This window comes from Pseudomyrmex gracilis, unplaced genomic scaffold (genome assembly GCF_002006095.1).
Source record: "Pseudomyrmex gracilis isolate BER0280 unplaced genomic scaffold, ASM200609v1 scaffold_29, whole genome shotgun sequence".
Lineage (NCBI taxonomy): Eukaryota > Metazoa > Arthropoda > Insecta > Hymenoptera > Formicidae > Pseudomyrmex > Pseudomyrmex gracilis.
In genome coordinates, this window is record NW_018020613.1 from 603141 (window position 1) to 618822 (window position 15682).

General features: G+C 43.8%; 1 protein-coding gene across 4 annotated transcripts in view; it reads right to left on the minus strand.

The window, feature by feature from the left end:
* Positions 1-15682, minus strand: part of LOC109852420 (RNA-binding protein Musashi homolog Rbp6) — a 457600-nt gene that overhangs the window by 267554 nt on the left and 174364 nt on the right. For 3 of the 4 annotated variants that reach the window (XM_020423562.1, XM_020423560.1, XM_020423561.1), the window contains exon 3: positions 13273-13354. In XM_020423562.1, coding sequence (XP_020279151.1) covers positions 13273-13354 — 82 coding nt within the window. Of the gene's footprint in view, positions 1-13272; positions 13355-13443; positions 13573-15682 lie in introns of those variants that run through there. The other variant, XM_020423564.1, reaches the window with a different exon arrangement.

A 15682-nucleotide genomic window follows, 5' to 3' on the forward strand; every position in this document is an offset into this window, starting at 1 on the left:
CGCGCGATCTCACCCTCACCCTCTTTTCGCGCCGCTCGCTTCTTTTCTCCCCTTTCCCTCCCCCTCCCGCCATCACCCGCGGCAAACAAGTCGCCTCCTTGCATCCATCCGCGGGACTCTCTCTTTCTCTCTCATGTAAAATAAGAAGAAAATCTGGGAGAGAAATGAATCAAACGTTCCCGACGTTTCAATTATTTCTTACAAGCGTTCCCCTTCCCCCCTCACGCTCTGTCGCCTCCAACGTTGTTATCGTCGCCGAAGCGAGAGAGGGTGGGCCTTCATGACGAAGCAGCAGCCAATCTCGGTGCATTTAAACGAAAACGTGACTTTTATTCGCGGCTGATTTATCGCGCATATAAACATCTCGGAAAAATGTACCGGTAATTAAACTGTCCGCGGTAACGAGATTTTTTCGAGAGGGAGGGAAAAAATAACACGCTATAATATAGAATTCTTCTTCCCAACTTTGTGTGTACACATGTTAAAATAAAAAAAAAAAAAAAAACTCCAATTTTTAATAACGTATCGAGATACCGCGCGCGGAGAGTATCCTGAGAAATATGGAAGAGCCGCGAAGTTTGAATGACGTGTGGCGTAACGAACTAATCGAATAATCATACGCTGCGAAATGGGAAGCCATCAATGGGAAACGCATATCACGAAAGCGCCTCTCGACTACGCCACGCATCATTTTGCCGTTGTCTAATTAAGGTCGGTAATCAGAATCGGGAAGGTAACGCGATTATCCCCGGTCGGGTTAGTACGATTCTGACGTACCGGGTTTGAATCGCTGATTGACTGAGCCGGCGGGACTGCAACCGGCCGCGATCATGCGATGCGATGCGATGCGACGCGCCGCGTGCGTGCGGGCGTGCGTGCGTGCGTGCGTGCGTGCGTGCGTGCGTGCGTGCGTGCGTGCGCGGATCGTTAATGCAAAATAGCTATTATCGCGCGGCGCATCCTGCCGCGATATGCAACGTAATCGCAATACCTCCGAGTTTCGCGTCGTCTCTCGCTTTGCTCCCGCGGCCAAACATCTTGATGCGATCGCACGCGTCCGAATAATTAACAGCGTCGTCTCTTTTCCGTCATCTCACGTCCGACAGATAATTTTGACGTCTTTCCTCAAACATTTCAGTTATCTCGATTCTGATTCCTTTTTTTTTTTAATCCAATTCTTTTTAATCCAATTTCACAGGTCAGTTTCACGCCATTCGTATGTTAATCCGACTTATGATACGATAATAATATTTTAATTTAATTCTCTCAAAGTTGCGACGATAATCAAAAGAGCACACACACACACACACACACACACACATAGCACTTCTCTGTTTCTCCGAAAAGTTCATGCGGTATTTTGCAAAATGTCAGCCGGGGGTCAGATGTGACGTCATCGTTGTAATTAAGAAGTGAATAAGATATATTAAACGCGCAATTTACATGTGCTCTCGCACGAGAAATTCCCAAAATTTAATTAACTTCACAGTTTAAATATTCAATGTGTCGTCGTTCTTCTTTCAGTTGTGTGAGCCATCAAGCGGCACCATCAAGTGAATGAACAAATCGGTTATGTTCTAATTACAAGCTATACACATATTAATTAGCGATATTTTGAGAACTTCGAAACGTAAATGCTGCGCCACGAAACATGATCCGCTGCAATTCAGTTCGTAACGCGCTAAACCTATTCCCTCCTCACGCTCTCTTCCTCTCCCCGACCCGCGGCTTTACTCGCATTCCTACCCGGCGGAAGTGGAGGATATAAATTCGACGATCATAGGAGAGAACCGGGAAAACCGGGCGATGGTATGTGCCGCGAATTTTTCAAACGTCGTTTAACAATTTCGCCGTAAATTCGTAGTGATATAGCGAGGGATGGCGAGCGAATCGGCACAAAAAAAAATGAAAGAAAGAGAAGGAGGGGAACGAAATACTGAAACTGGTGCGCGCTTAACACCGTTCCCGAAAATCGTTTGTTCGTACAGTTTCCACGATGTTCATAGGACATCTGGCTAACGAGCTTTTTATTGGAAATTAATTTGGATAATTACTTTTGTATTATATTTTTTTAACGATGTGTAGTCCGGCGGAAAAATTATATAGAAGCTTTGATTGCGGTTTGTTTCAGACATTAAGAGGTCCGAACAGGGACGTACATTTTCATATGGATAATTATACACATGAATCAGTTCTATACTCCCCCGATTCCATTAAATAAATTTGCAAATTAATTTCGGCTATTTGCAGAAACTAATGACTCCCGTGTTGGATCGGAAAATAAAAGCAATTGTGTGTGTGCGTGCGCGCGCGTGTGTGTGTATGTGTACGCTCGCGAATTTCTGCAAACAGACATAATGCACGTAAACGTGCGTGAATCTGTACTTTCGTGGATACGTATATCACGTGGGGTGGCAATTTCCAAGCGCGTCGATGGTGGAGAGAGAGTCAACGCTTGAGGGAGCGAGCCAAGGATCAAGAGTTGGTCGGGGGATGAAAGAGAGAGAGAGGAGGATTGGATCGAATGTTATGACGTATTACACCGCGTCGTAGCTACGAAAACAATGCGATTAGTTACTGTAATTGTGCGCAGCGTGCGTTTACGCGCGGTAACCAACCGCGTCGTTTCCACCCTCCGTTTCAACCTCTCCCTCATCGTCGTCGTCGTCGTCGTCGTCGTCGTCGCCGTCGTCGTTTCTATCTCTCTTCCATTCGCCTCCTCCTTCCGTCTCGTGTAATGAAATGCTCGTTCGTTTTCGTGTTGCTTTTTACCCCCGCTACGAACTACGCGGACACTATTCTTCTTTTTCAAACTAGTGCCCGCGAAAACAATGTTGCACTCCTCTCCCATGTTCTCCCTCTCCACTCCAATGTTGCGAATTTATGATCTACATTCGGTCGGTTTCGCGTGTGCGAGATTTATGTTGAGACAAATGCAAACAAGAATTTATCGAAACCGAAGTGCTTGACAAATTGCATAGAGCAGTGTTACTTTAATTTTATTAAACAGAGTGTATATCAGAATGTTTTGTTGTTGTTTTTACACAAACAGTTATTTTTACAAGACAAAAACAAATTGTAACAAAGCAGCGAATTTCTGACAAATTTTTTTATCAATCGCGAACGAATATTTCGCGACAACTTCAATAAAAGTATTTTTGTTTTTCCACAAGTTAGTATTTTCCAATCGTAAGATACGACCAAACAGTTTTTTTTTTTTTTGGTTTTTTTACAAAAATTGACAACTTCCTTTCTTCCAAGCAAGCTCTGTAACAAAGAGTCAAGCGCGGTCGCGACAGAGTGTCGAACTTAAAGTAATCAAGCAAACGCAGCGCGGTGTGAGGGGCCAAAGTTTTTATTCGATTTCCTGAAGAGAAGACTGAGGAAGATCAAAAAAAAAAAAAAAAAAACAAAAAAGGTACGAACAAAATAATGAAGAAAAATAGGAAGTGCACACGTCGACATTTTTCTTCCGTCTTCGTATAAGTTCGGGGACGAAAAATCAAACGCGCCAGATCCACTTATCGAATTAAAGACTGGCTCAAATTGAATAAGCATGCTCCAAGTTTTCATTCGAGTCGCTCAATACAAAACGAATGCGCGATACGACAAAAATATCGGCGGTCGACAAACATCTTTTTCTCTCGATTCCCCCAAGACTTCAGAGGGAAAAGTCAAGCTTTTTCTGAATCCGCTTGTCGAGTTAAGGACAAGCTTATATTGAACAAGCATACTCCCGACTTCCGAAGAATCTTTGCGGAATGAAGCCGAACGAATTGACGATAAAGGAACGTGCAAAGCAAACAGAAACTATTAAAAAAAAAAAAAAAAAAAAATTACGTACACCTCAAACGCCAACTGACCTTGTTCGATTTTACAGAAAATTAAATTACCGTACTTACACACGTGCATGTAAACGCGTTTATAAATTCATATAATATACAGACAGATCTCTTGATTTTTTTATTCGATATATAAACGCTTGCTGTATTTGATTCATTTTTCATTCGTGTCGTTTAAACGAGTATTAAAACTCACCAATCCGATGGTATCACGGTTTTAACATCCGTACGCATTACACGGAAAAAAAAAAAGACCTTACAGCTAGATTTCAAATAAATTTAAAATAATTCTCGCGATAAAAGTAAACGTCAGTTTACATTAACAAGCGCGCACGCAACGTGAAAACTCGTTTCCGACAATCGCCCCCTGTAGTCTATACCACGGCTCGTAAAATCGAAATCTCTCTCGTCGATGGAAGAGAAAAGGAGGAAAAGAAGAACAGAAAGGGTTAATAATCTAATGAAAAGCGCCACCTTCTGCCTCACGTCCGCTCTCTCATCCGAAATTCAAAGGTACGGATTTAAACGAGCATAAATTCGAAAGTTTGCCAACGGGCTGTCCTCGTCGGTAGTTTTCACCGTGACCCAGTCCGACGGTGACAACGTCGCCTCGCGAAACGTACCACTATTTTTCGCCGCCCTCACGCCAATCGCGCGGCGCCAATTTAATTAGCAGAACTACTCCCTCGACAGCGACACGAAGCACGGCGAACTAACTTAACAACGGGTCAGCGGCAATCCGTCCCGCATGCGAGCTCCCGCGCACGTGCACGCACGCAGACACACGAGAACACGTCCCGCGTGAGTTAGTTTGCAAACGCCGGGGGTGAAGGATGGGGTCACTGCATAGTCACCAATCCGCCATATTGTATCCCATACCAAATACTGAAGACGTCTGCGTATTTGACATATTGAATCACACACAATCCCGCACGCGAGTAAATGCGGTAAATTGCGATAATTTTCTCTCTTTAGGGCGCATTTTTAATTTGTTTTTTCTTTTTTTTACATCTTAGAACGTGTGCAAAAAGAAATCGCAAGATGCGATTTATCAAAACAAAAACGTAAAATATGTGCGCTAAGAACGCACACAGAGATGCAAGAATTAATCGCGAAGATATAATTAAACCGCGGCAACTAATAACAAATTCACGTCTATTGCACGGTTTCGCTTACGTTCAGCAAATGACAGTGAAATACAATACGGTGTGTTCAGCTCGGTTAACATATAGCATTGCAGTGCAGAATGTAGTCCTCTCTCTCCTCTCTCTCTCTCTCTCTCTCTTTCCCCTTTTCTCCGCGGCAATAATGGTTTGGCCGCGTATGCACTATCGTGTGCAACGAGCATTAGACTACCCGATGCCTAGCGTGTCCCGCTTTCGGATCGATCGCAATTAAAACTGTCGAGTCGCACTGTATTCATTTTCAGACGTTTTAGGAGAATCGCTATCGGTCGGGGGAGGGATCATATAAATTGCGACAATCAAAATCATTTCTTCATAAATATTTCATCGAATAAACGATCGTAAGAGAATGAAAGGAGACTTTATAATGCTCTCGGGTCGCGTTCTCGATTTAATCGGACTTAATCAACCTGCCCCCCTCCCCCCCACGAACGTAATTCAATATAAACCTTCGAAATTTTTCTCGACGTATATTTAAATAAAGGTTAAACCCGACAGCGCTTTCTTTTTGTTACTCGAGTTCTTATGACGCGATATCTAAATAGAAGATCGTTTTTCGTATAACGACAAAAATACAATCGAGAATAATTAATGTGATATTTTTAGAAGATTTAAAAGTCACAGAGATTCTTACATTTGGAATGAATGATAAAACGTGTGCAAATAAAACGTTGGTTAGAACGAAATAATAAGGAATTTGAAATAAAGCGAGAGGGGAAAATGTTCCTGAACGAAGGGAGGTTATCGGAAGATTACCGCGCGAGATTACGTTGCTTGTGTGTGTGTGTGTGTGTGTGTCTTGAATTTAATCTCGACTTCGTGCATCGTCTTCATCACGTGTGCAACGTACACACACGTGTGCGCGAGCGAGGGACGTTATTCGAAGAGATACGCTATCAAAAATACGGACGCCGTAAACAACAGATTGTCAGTCGTTTTTCTTCTCTCGATTTCGCGGTGGCGTTACAACCAACCGGGGCGACAGTGTTACGAAAATGTAATTTTACACGGCGAATAAAACTTTACAGCGAGAAAATCCGTGCCGCGCGGCGCGCGCGATTGTCCGCGCACGAAAAACCGTATTCCTCCTAATGTTGTACAAATAGGTCAAATTTCACGGGACGCCGCATGAGATGTTTTACCTCTCTCTTTATTACTCCGCACTTATAGTCTCGCTCTTTTTAAGCTTCCTCCTGTTATTCTTTCGCGAGAGAGAGAGAGAGACGGAAAATTGAGTTTGTGTTTTTCTTTTACTTTGTTTTTTTTTTTTTTTTTTCGTACAAAAGATAAAAATTTTTGGCGCGCATATTATCGTTTGGCTCCGCACCGCTCGATTTAATACAAAGTGCATAATAGCACGGAAGAAGAGGGACGCACAGTCTGGCACGTTCGAGACCCGCGGAGGAACTATTAAATCTCGAACGGATCACACACAGACCACATGATTTGTTTAATGACATCGCTGGCTGCATTCACGCGACTCGCCGCCAAGATTCGCGACACGTGCCATGTTCGCTTTTCGCGAGCGCGGAATTCGCGCGGCCGTTCGGTCAGATACTATTAAATCACGACGTGTCGAGCCACTAGACGATTTTTGTAGACGAATCGTCGTCTTTCCGCCTAAAATCGCGACACGGGGCGCTTTTAACGCGTCTGCAAACTCTCGGTCTCTCTCCTTCTCCGTCTCTCTCTCTCTCTCGCGCTCTCTCAAATGTTCGCTTATTAATATCGCGCGTCTAAATAGAAATCCGCGATGCAACCGTGCACCAACGGAACGCGGTCACAGGTGTCGACACATATAAATACATGTACGTGTACATGTACGAAGAGGCCGATTGCAAACCCGTGCGGAGTTCATCCGTAAATACGAAGATATATTAGACGAAGTGTTGGTTGCGCGCGAGTGATCTTTAGATCACTTTCGAAAAAAAAAAAAAAATTAGATATATCTAGCCAAGATATAACTTCACACACATATCTTCATCTATTAAGATATTTCGTGTGTACTTACGTGAAAGACGTAAATTTAAAGTGCACTCAATCAACCGGGCAAAGGAAGAAGAAAGTCTTCCAACTGTGATAAGTCACTCTCTCGTGTTATCAAGAAATATTATCAAAGTACATCTATTACGTCCGAACTTAGCAAGTTTTTCTATTATGAAACACAAAATTTGCACGGAATACGAACCGAGGTATTGCAACGATTACCGCGTGTCATCGCATGATAAACACAATTTTTCTCATCCCTAGTAAGCGCAAGTGGAAAAATACTCGCGAAAAGTTTGTACCGTCTTATTTTTGCGGTTTTCTAGGTTTTTTTTTTTTTGTTTTTGTTTTTCTCCTCGTTTCTCTCGCTTCTCTCTCCATCTATCCGCTCTTCATTTTCCAGCTGTCTTTCTCCTTCGCGTTCCTCGGCGTTTCGTGTTTTGTAGCGGGAACACGCGATTCCCGCGTTAACTCCCGCAGGGCGCAGCGGGTGTCCTTACGCGGACTCACATTAACCCACCTCCGTATCCTCCATATTTCGCGTTATCCCCTCCCGCAACTTGCGCTCAAATGATCTACACTACGTATACACTTTCCCACTATCACGATCGGTCTTTACACAGACACACCCGCACGCACATACATACATACACACACACACACATATACACGCACGCACGCACGCGCGCATATATCTTTTATATTTCCTGTGTCTTTCACTTAAAAACAATTATTCTCATCGTGACATGTGTATTTGCAAAACCACATTTTCTTACGCCACAACAACTTGAGATATCGATTCGTTTCACCTAGTTTACGCTCACAAGCAGGCTAAATTACTTCAATGAATAAATTATTACGGCACGCGATTACATCACCGCTCAAGGAACATCAATACATGTATCTTAATGTCCCGAGAAACTACGGCGCGCGCACGGCAGACTTTATCTTTATTTCGCAAGATAAAGCGCGACTCCCTTAAGTGGTTAATATATCATTTTATTTCACGAGCGTGTCTAAGACTGAGAGAGCAAGATTCGAGCGGACTATGTGCGGGGTCTATATGTGTATATCGCGGCCTGTGACGTTTCTGTGCCGCGGCGAGAACCGGCGAGATCGCTAACATCGCTAACTAACGGCGAGTAGATGAGCACCCTCGTGTGCTCGCCCGCTGAGCAGATAAGACTTCGCACCGCAGTGCCGGTCACGGATCTTCGCGCGCTCGCTCCGTGCGCGCATCACCTGCGTCCATCGCCACCCACGCCCTTTCAGGGCACCCTGATAAATTACTCAAGACCTCTATCGTCCGTCCCGGACGCGGTCATGTGCCGCGCGGCTATCAGCCGGTGAGAGAGAGAGAGAGAGAGAGAGCGCCTTATAGTAGCCTCTACTGGGAAACGATCGCGCACGTATATGTATGTATGTATGTGTGTGTGTGTGTGTGTGTACGCGTGTGTGCGCCAACCAGCGTTTCGTCCATAGAAAATATTCGGTTCTATTCGGAAGACAAACTGTCACCGAGATTGTGGCGCGCGAATTCGAAGTCATAAATCACAATCATTCTTTGTCTTCCAACAATAAAACAATAAATTTCGATATTTATCTTCTTTCCTACAATCGGTTTTATTCTCGGTGATTTTTGTTTTATTGCGCACTCTCGTAAATTTGAAAATTAAACTTTATTACGAGAGAGAAATTTAAACAAATTGAAAACAAATTGAATTCACGAGCCGATGACATTGAATTCTCTACGAGCTGTCGGCGAGTAACGGTTTTAAATGCTGCCGGTAGCAGCTGCTATCGCGACGATAGATACATAGAAGAAGACGAAGAACTAAAAGTTCTCTCTCACGATGATGTTTCCGTTTGACGATGCAAAGAGAGAGAAAGAGAAAGAGAGAGAAAGAGAGAGATCTACGATCTAAGAAAGACCTTAATAATCCCGATTCATAAAGCCTAGTCTATCCCGGTACGCCGATACGTCGCTGTCGGCCACGAGTGGGCTGATAAAGAATGACGATCGTAAGAGAGGAAAGTTGCACAGCGCTTATCGCCCAATAAATTCTACTTCAGCCAGCATCTGCCTGTCTTTCTCCCTTTCTCTTCCTCTTTCTTCTCGCCTTTCTCTTTCTCTCTCTTTATCTCTTTCTCTCTCGCTTTTCCTAGCACCGCGAGTCTTCCCTTCCCCTCTCTTCCGCGACGTGCCGCAAAAGCCGTGTAATTATCGCCGGCAAGTACCAACTAAATTCTCTCCTAACGACGAGTTACGATCGAATTAACAGATTGCCCCGCCAGAAAGATAGTTCTCTCTCGGACGCGGCTCTTCGGGGTTTCCGCATTCTTCGCACGCCATCATCCTTTATTTGGCCTTTCTATCGTTAGTCCGTACACTTTGCTGAAACGCTCTTATACGGTAATAACAACAACAAAAATAAATAAATAAAATACAGAGTCGACGAACAGCTTCGTGTTATTGCTGCAGAGGTTTTATATATTTAATTTCAACCATAGCTTTAACTCTTTACTCTTTTTCTCTCTCTCTCTCATTCCGACGACAGACTTATATCGTGTAATATCCACGCGAGCACAACAGTATTGCGCTCTCCACATGACGATGTTCGGAATAGAAACAACGAGAAAAAAAAAAAAAAGAAACGTATATAAAGAGTCTCAATAAAATCGCGTAACAGATACATCGCGTCGAAATTGAGATTGGTTATCGAACGAACCGCGAATCTCGTCCGCGAAGCGAACGGAGCCGAGGGAACGGCGTGTCGAGTCGAGAGATGGTGTAGCGCGGGAGCTCAAATCGGATAGTTTGTTCATTAAAGATATTTTCCGATGGATGGACGTGAGAGGCGGCCGAGAGGGAGAGCGTGTATTTGTCTTGATAAGTTCAAGTCAGGAAATGAGAGACTGTCGATAGAAAAGAGAAAGAAAGAGATAACAGCTCCTCATCGTGCGCCAGCGCCGCGAAGGAAGCGAAATCGCCAGAAATGAGGATTTCGATTCGTTTTAACGAGAAATAACGGCCAGAAGTACACCTCGACAGTCGGATCGTAATCGTGTACAAACGTCGACTTTATCACAGATCCAAGTGCCCCTATTGATGTAATACTTTCGCCAATGCGCGTTTATCTCAAATATTTTCCGCTGAAAATTACGACCGATAAGGCAAGAAGACAAGAGGTTCGGGATTATCGATTCTCTAAGAACGCACGCGTCCCGAGAAGCGCAATTTCAAGAAATATAGCAAAGTTAACTGCGTTCGAATATCCGCCATTATGCATCGATCGCAGCCGGGATCTCATTGTTATTACGACCGCTTGGGAAAGTCGTAAAAGGGCAATTGAATCGACTGCTCCGCATTACTTTTACATTCCGAGAACGCGTATGCGAACATTAACGCGAAAGGCAACCATCATTAACCCGGCTGCGCCCGCTCGAGAAATCATCGTGTTTAGGAAAAAAAAAAAAAAAAAAACCCGCGCGTGTTCTAGGATCAATTAATCTTGTCGCGAATGAGTCTTAAATTTTTCTTAATTATTTTACGACTTGGCGGTACGAGAAAGCGTATTTTTGGCGATCCACAGATATGAGATGCGCGATCAACTGTCGGTGAAAAACTGACGTGTCGATTTTTCACTTTTGTATCTTGTCTTCGAAATAAAGCGAACGATGCGAGCAAACGAGAGAAGAAAATGCGGAAGAGAAGGGAGAAAGGGGAGGAGAGAGGAGAGATTTTCGTTCTCGTATCAGTGGGCAAGACCCGTTTGACCTGGCACACATGCCGCCCATAGATCAACCAGAACCCTTAGGCCGCACCCCACCATGCCACGGGCTAACCATTAATTTACAACCCGCAGAGTAACCCCATGCCTCAACCCCTGCATACAGGATCCGCATCCCCTTGCGGCAGATATGAGCTACGACGTGGCGCTGAGGGATTCAGCCGCCCCAGCTCCCGAGCAGTCCCTTCTATCTCTCCATTCTGTCTCCTCCGTTCGCCCAACCCTTAAGCGACCTCCACCCACCCGAGAAGCTTCCCCTGTTATATGCCACGGCGAAAGAAATTTAAATCTATCGACGGCACGCCTCGGTTAATCTGCAACGATAACCAGCGAATATATCTTGGACTCTTGGTGCCTGTAGCTTTCACACACACACACACACATGTAATTAATATATTATATATATAAAAATATATAGTAAATTTGCGAATAATTTATTATATACATGTGCGGTTTGTAGATCTTTATTTACACGAGAGATTTAGAAATAGATAATTTTTTAACCGATTTGAAGAGATCTCAAAAGAAACGTATTCCACGTTTAATAATTCATTATTTGTTATTAAAATACACCGATACACCAATAAAGAAAAGCATCCATTAATAGTCTTGCGTTTAATTTCACATCTAAAGAAAGTCGATTCATCTCCGCGCTGCGAATCTTGATCTTCAGCTTTTTTGTCAAACGGAACTTACCTAGCAAGACGTGTTCATAACGAGCTCGTCAGCGGTAGGGAGAGAGAGAGAGAGAGAGAAGGGGAAGAAAGGATGGAGAACAAAACTCTTAATTGTCAGTGGACTTCAAACTATCCAGAACACGAAAGAAAGAAGAGACGAGAAAGGAGCAGAGAGATTCGCGAAGATTGAGAGAGAGCAAGGGACGCGAGAGAGGAAGAAAAAGAGGGAGAGAGAAATAGAGAGAGAGAGAGAGAGAAAGTCGCGAATGAATGCCAGAAGCTGAAAAGGAGAGTGGGAAATGCTCTTTGATTTTGCGGGCTTTATTTTCGCTTAATAAGCGGGTGCGAATAGGCCCGGCTGTTGCTTGTGCTTTGTAACTCAGCGGAAGTAAGTTGTCCCCTGTTTCGTTTTGTTGTCCAGCAGTTCCTTCTCTTCTTCGCGTTTCCCAACCTCTTTCCTCTCCCATCCCTCCCGCGGGAATGAAAGGAACGAATAATTAGAGAAGGTTGGCGGGCACGGCCCGAAAGTTTCTGGCCAATTAATTAGACGGAGAAATGCGCGGTACGAGAGGTAACCGGCGCATAAGCGCCAGAGACGGCAATTTAAACAGCGACAATTCGACTGCGATTATCGTCGCATAAACGTTTTGACGGCGAGCTTTTATAATACAATAAAGGCTCCGCGCGCGCGCGCTCGATAATACGACGGGGGTATTAGCGACTTGAATATCACAATAGACGATCCGTGTGGACTACGAGAGAAAAGAAAAGTTCATAGAATTTAAAACTATCAATATAGATAAAAAAAAAAAAAGAAGGGAGATGTAAAAGCTGTACGTGAGATTTGCGTAAAAATAATAATTGTTGTTGAAAATTCTCAAATAAAACATAAAATATCGCGTCGGTTTTTTTTTTTTACATTTGAGAAACGATAAAATGCACGTGCCTCACTTTCACACCAGAGAGAGAGAGAGTAATATACGCCCGTTGTACCTAGCGGGTGTGGACCGCACCCCTTCGACCCTCCCGCTCCCGGTTCCTCTTCTTTCCGACCCTCATCGTCGGACTCGCCCCCTCGTTTCCTCCACTTAAAAACCGGTAATTACTCCGATGTTAGTGCGCTATGGCATTTACCATCCGCTTCAGTGTTACTCTGTTTTCTGCTTAACAGCGACACACTCGACTCGAAACTCGATTTTCGCACAGCGTGTGCTATGTATCATTACATTATACCGCGCATTAAGTACTCCGGCTGACGTAAATAATGCGAAGTAAATTTATTCCGCAGTGTCAAAAATATCGCCGCGAGCGAGTTTGATCGAGTTTGTTTAATTGATGAAATCAAACAAGGGAGATTAAAAGAACGCAAAAATACAAATTTCAGAGAGATTCGCAGAGATATACCTGCCGATCGACATTTATATTTATTACTTTTAGCCGCGCATTACCCTCGGCACGCGTCAATCATATTCGCGTTTTTTTTTCCTTTCTACGGAAAACACAAACAGAAATGAGAAATCCAGCGGAAATAAATATTCCCGCCGCAAGAACAGCACGTAACGGGAACGTATCTGTCACGAGAGAATTCGAATTTATACGTATTATTCTTTAGAACGAAAATGCGTTTGACCTTTTTACTTTTCAAACGGACGTAAACACACGTTTTTTTTTTTTTTTTTTGTAAACGTTTAGATTTCCGTTCCGCTTTCTCAACAGAATATAAAATTAGACAATCGGATCGATCGATGGAAAAATTTTATGATGAAAACAATGGGATTATTTATTTACTCACCTTGATCGTCGCGTTGTGGGATCTTTCATGACCATGACCTCTGTGATGTCTCCATACTTGGTGAAATATTCTCTGAGGCTCTCTGAAACGAGATACAAACAATTTTATATTTTTCTCGTGTCGTGTCAAATATCGTGTGCGAATAGTTTACGCAAAATATTGTCGTCGTACCAGGGCGTCGGGAAACTCTTTGCGTAAACACCGAATACAATTGCACGTGTATACAAAAATATTAACAAAAATTCAAAATGATTTCTACGGTAGTCTGTTTCGACCGAAGTTAGTCCTCTTGAGGACGAGCGTCGACTTCGGTCGACGGCTGCCGAATATATCTGCACGGCCGAGCGTCGACTATAGTCGACAATCGCCGAAAGCATTCGATTGTTTACGTTCTTTTAGTTCTGAACACTTCGTTGTAAGTAGTTTTTGTATCAACTCTTGTATCTGTTAGTTTCTCTATTTAATACGTTTGCTTGCGGCTCGCGACTAGTCAAGTGACGTTACGCAGCGACGAACGAGCGCCGTACCGAAGAGACAAGAGATACTTATAATCATTAAGAGCCAAAGATAGCGTAGGTAGGTAGAAGATCGTCGTGCGATCGTCGGCTCGCGTTGTTGTTTACTAACACTAATAGTAGATAACAACACGCGAGCTTCGACGCTTCCGTAATCCTCGTAGACTGATAACCACGCGCGGTGCGTGCGTCTCCGAAGCTTTTAGCGTCTGGTTTCGATCGCGAATAACTCCGCACCTGCTCTAAAAACGAAGAGGAGGGGGCACAACCTCGTCGAGTGTATTTCTCACTATAAATAAAAACGCCCCTACGAGGCGGCACAAAGCCGGGCCGAAAAAAGAAAAAACTTATCTAATCGCGAGAGGCGGTGTAACAGCACAGCCTGAAGCTTTCTCGCTTCTTCTTCCCGCCAGGGACGCCTCCTTGACCCTTTTCATAAGTTTATAGCGAAAGGCTACACACTGGCGGCAAGCCAGCATGGCCGCGCTCCAAATACGTCTTACACCTTATCTAATTATACGCTGTTTCATCCAGTCCGCTCCGAAGAGTTCGTAATGTTCGACGGTTACTCGCCTCTTCTGTCGCGCGAATGAGCCTCAATAAATTCTCAACGCGGGTCGCACCGGTGGTGTAACCAGAGACACATTTAATACGCGGTTATTTCCTCCGTGTTTAGTACGGTCTAAATCACGTTTGTAAAAAAAAAAAAAAAAAAAAAAAAAAAGAAGAACAAGAAGAAGAAGGAAGAAAAGAACGAATCGCGCCATCCAAATCGTAAACGTGTCGCGATGAAATTTTATTATTTCCGGCCGAGACGGGCAACGCCGGCTGACTTATTGGAAGAATTGTAACGCGATTTAAAATCTATTTTATTCACGGGAGCGCGTAATATCATTTACTCGTACGTGACACCGTTAAAGATTTTACACGCGCGAGTTTAAAAAGCACATAATATTTCATAAATAATTCTCTGTTTTCGTCATGCAAAATGCAAAAGTGGATTATGATCGTGAGAGTTTGATCGTTGTTATCGTCGGAGTACGGAGAAAATACTGGGATAAACCTGGACTTGCTAATTTAACGCGCGCGCGGCATTAATCAATGAATTATTGGTATCCCCGGGTCATTAGCTGCTAGGCACCACCTGTTTGGTAACAAGCTCCGCGCATAAATTATACCGGCTTCTCCGCCGGTAATTAACGACAACAAGTCGCAGTACTTGAGACGCGCGCTCTCTCCTCTCTCCCGAATCTCTTTTCGGTATCAGCCGCACCGGTAGATAATGCGCGTTTCATACGACGAAATATTTAAAGGACAATTACGCGCTCCGTCACCGTTTATTATCCCATCACCCTCCTCTCTCTCCCCCTCCCGACCGAAAGAAAATAAGAATTCGTAAATGTAAAAAAGAAGGACATTTATAAAATATCGAAGCTGTCGCATTTTCTTGTCTTTAATGGATATGTAATTTGCATTTAATTCGGAAAAAAAAAACTCTCGGTGAAGGGACATTGTCGTCTCGTTTCTCCGTTGCGAGATCTCGGAAACTCGCGCGCAGAGAGCGCGACGGTGACTGATCGCGCGCTCTTTCTCTCTCTCTCTCTCTCCCTACGTGAGATTTGTTACACGTATTGGCAGTTTTATCAGCGGAAAGACCGTGAGTGACAAGTTAAAACTACGAATTTTCCGTGTTTGTTGAATTAACCTTGACAATTGTCCTGAATTCGTTTCGGTGATAACAGTCTCCTATGAAAAACGTCGTTAAATTGATTAACGAGGGGGCGGAGAAGGGGGGGAAGAAGAGGAGGATATATCCTCTAAGGTAACGGGCGTTGCCAATGCTTCCTTAACTTGTCCCGGGCGCTCCTGGGATTGATGGAAGTAATTTGGTCGTT